General features: G+C 67.8%; 1 protein-coding gene across 1 annotated transcript in view; it reads left to right on the forward strand.

The window, feature by feature from the left end:
* NCOR2 (nuclear receptor corepressor 2) overlaps positions 1 to 1,919 on the forward strand; it is a 189,120-nt gene that overhangs the window by 178,706 nt on the left and 8,495 nt on the right. Inside the window, exons 39-42 of the mRNA XM_023523892.1 lie at positions 3 to 81; positions 286 to 431; positions 870 to 1,063; positions 1,785 to 1,917. Of these exons, the coding sequence (XP_023379660.1) occupies positions 3 to 81; positions 286 to 431; positions 870 to 1,063; positions 1,785 to 1,917 (552 nt within the window). The remainder of the gene's footprint in view (positions 1 to 2; positions 82 to 285; positions 432 to 869; positions 1,064 to 1,784; positions 1,918 to 1,919) is intronic.

The raw sequence follows: 1,919 nt of genomic DNA on the forward strand, positions 1-1,919 counted from the left end.
CCCATGACAAGGGGCTCCCCAAGCACCTTGAGGAGCTTGACAAGAGCCACCTGGAGGGGGACCTGCGGCACAAGCAGTCAGGTAGGGCCCCACCCTGCCCCGCGCCCGCACACAGCCCTGCAGGCTAGGGACAGGCGTGACCCCACCACGCAGCCAGGGAGGCCGAGGCGCCCAGAGGCGGAGGGGTCGCCTTGGTCCCGCAGCTGGCATTCGTTCGCGGGCGCACCCCGCCGGGCACACGCCTCGTCCGCCCCCGCCCCCTGACCAGCTCTGCTGTGCCCGCAGGCCCCGGGAAGCTCGGCGGTGAGGCCGTACACCTCGCACACCTGCGGCCGCTGCCCGAGAGCCAGCCGTCGGCCAGCCCGCTGCACCAGACCGCCCCGGGGGTCAAAGCCCACCAGCGGGTGGTCACTCTAGCACAGCACATCAGCGTAACTACCCCTTCTCTGCCCCTTCCTCCCCACCTTTGCGCCTGGGGCGGGGGCAGGGGTGAAGGGAAGGTCACGCAGCTCCTTGGTCTGGTGGGTAAACTGAGTTCTGGTGGTGAGGACCGGGCACCTGGGGTTGGGGAGGGGAGTAGCATCAGGGATCCCAGAGTCTCAAACCCAGATTCCGTAGCCGCCCCTCGTCCAACTCATGGAGACTCAGTGTGAGCCCGTCACCCACAACCCACCCACAATGGCCCGTGGCTCCCGACCTGTGCGGGACCACCAGTTTGAGACCTCTGGCCAAGCGGCCGACCCTAGGCACGCGGGACGTCGAGGCCACTGGGGGCCAGGCCCGAAGTACGCATGCCCTCAGCGTTCAGTCTAGCGCCCCTGGAAGGCCTGGCGGGTGGCAGCCCCTGACCCCGTGCCTCTGGCCTGCAGGAGGTCATCACGCAGGACTACACCCGGCACCACCCACAGCAGCTCAGCACACCCCTCCCCGCCCCTCTCTACTCCTTCCCCGGAGCCAGCTGCCCCGTCCTGGACCTCCGCCGCCCACCCGGCGACCTCTACCTCCCACCCCCGGACCACGGGGCCCCAGCCCGTGGCTCCCCCCACAGCGAAGGGGGCAAGAGGTGAGCTCCGGGGGAGGGAACCTTTCGTTGGTCAGAGGTGTGTGCCCGTGAACAGATGAGGAACCGCGGCCAGAAGCTGGCAGTGTTTACCCAAGGTCACGGCTGGTAGACAGCAGCTGGCACGTTCGTCCCACTCTGGGGGTCCAGGTGCCCAGCCAGACGCCTTACACGTGTGAGGGGGACTCTCGCACAGCACAGGGCGTGTGGGCAGCTCTGGCCCCTCTCACGGGTGAAGGAACAAAGGCACGAGAAGCGAGTCGATGCCCCTGCCCACAGGGGCGCAGGCACACACATGCTCACGCCCTGGGCGCCCGTGGGCCTTGGGGGCAGTGAGGAGAGGGGAGGCCCCCAGCTCTAGGGACAGGAGCTACTCCGGCAGGGGGCGCCGCCTGAGGGAGGCTCAGGTGGAAGACAGCAGCCTGTCTTTGGGGGCACAGCGGGGGTCAACAAACGCCACCCACGGGCCAGGTCCCGCCCATAGCCTATTTGTGCCCAGGCCACGAGCTAAAGGTAGCTCACGTTTTTAAAAGGTTGTTGAAAACAAAGGAAGGACTTAGGACAGAGACCACGAGTGGCTCACAACACCCAAAACGGCCACTGCCTGGCCCGGTACAGGACGGGCGAGCTAAGGGGGGCGGGGCTTGCTGGGGGAGCGAGGTGGCTGCGTCCCTTGAGAGGGAGAGCGTTGAGCCCTGGCCACGGCCCGGACCCCTCCTCCTAGGTCTCCAGAGCCAAGCAAGACGTCAGCCCTGGGTGGCAGCGAGGACGGTATCGAGCCCGTGTCCCCACCGGAGGGCATGGTGGAGCCCGGGCACCCCCGGGCCACCATGTACCCACTGCTGTACCAGGACGGGGA

Source organism: Pteropus vampyrus, unplaced genomic scaffold (assembly GCF_000151845.1).
Source record: "Pteropus vampyrus isolate Shadow unplaced genomic scaffold, Pvam_2.0 Scaffold430, whole genome shotgun sequence".
NCBI classification, from domain to species: domain Eukaryota; kingdom Metazoa; phylum Chordata; class Mammalia; order Chiroptera; family Pteropodidae; genus Pteropus; species Pteropus vampyrus.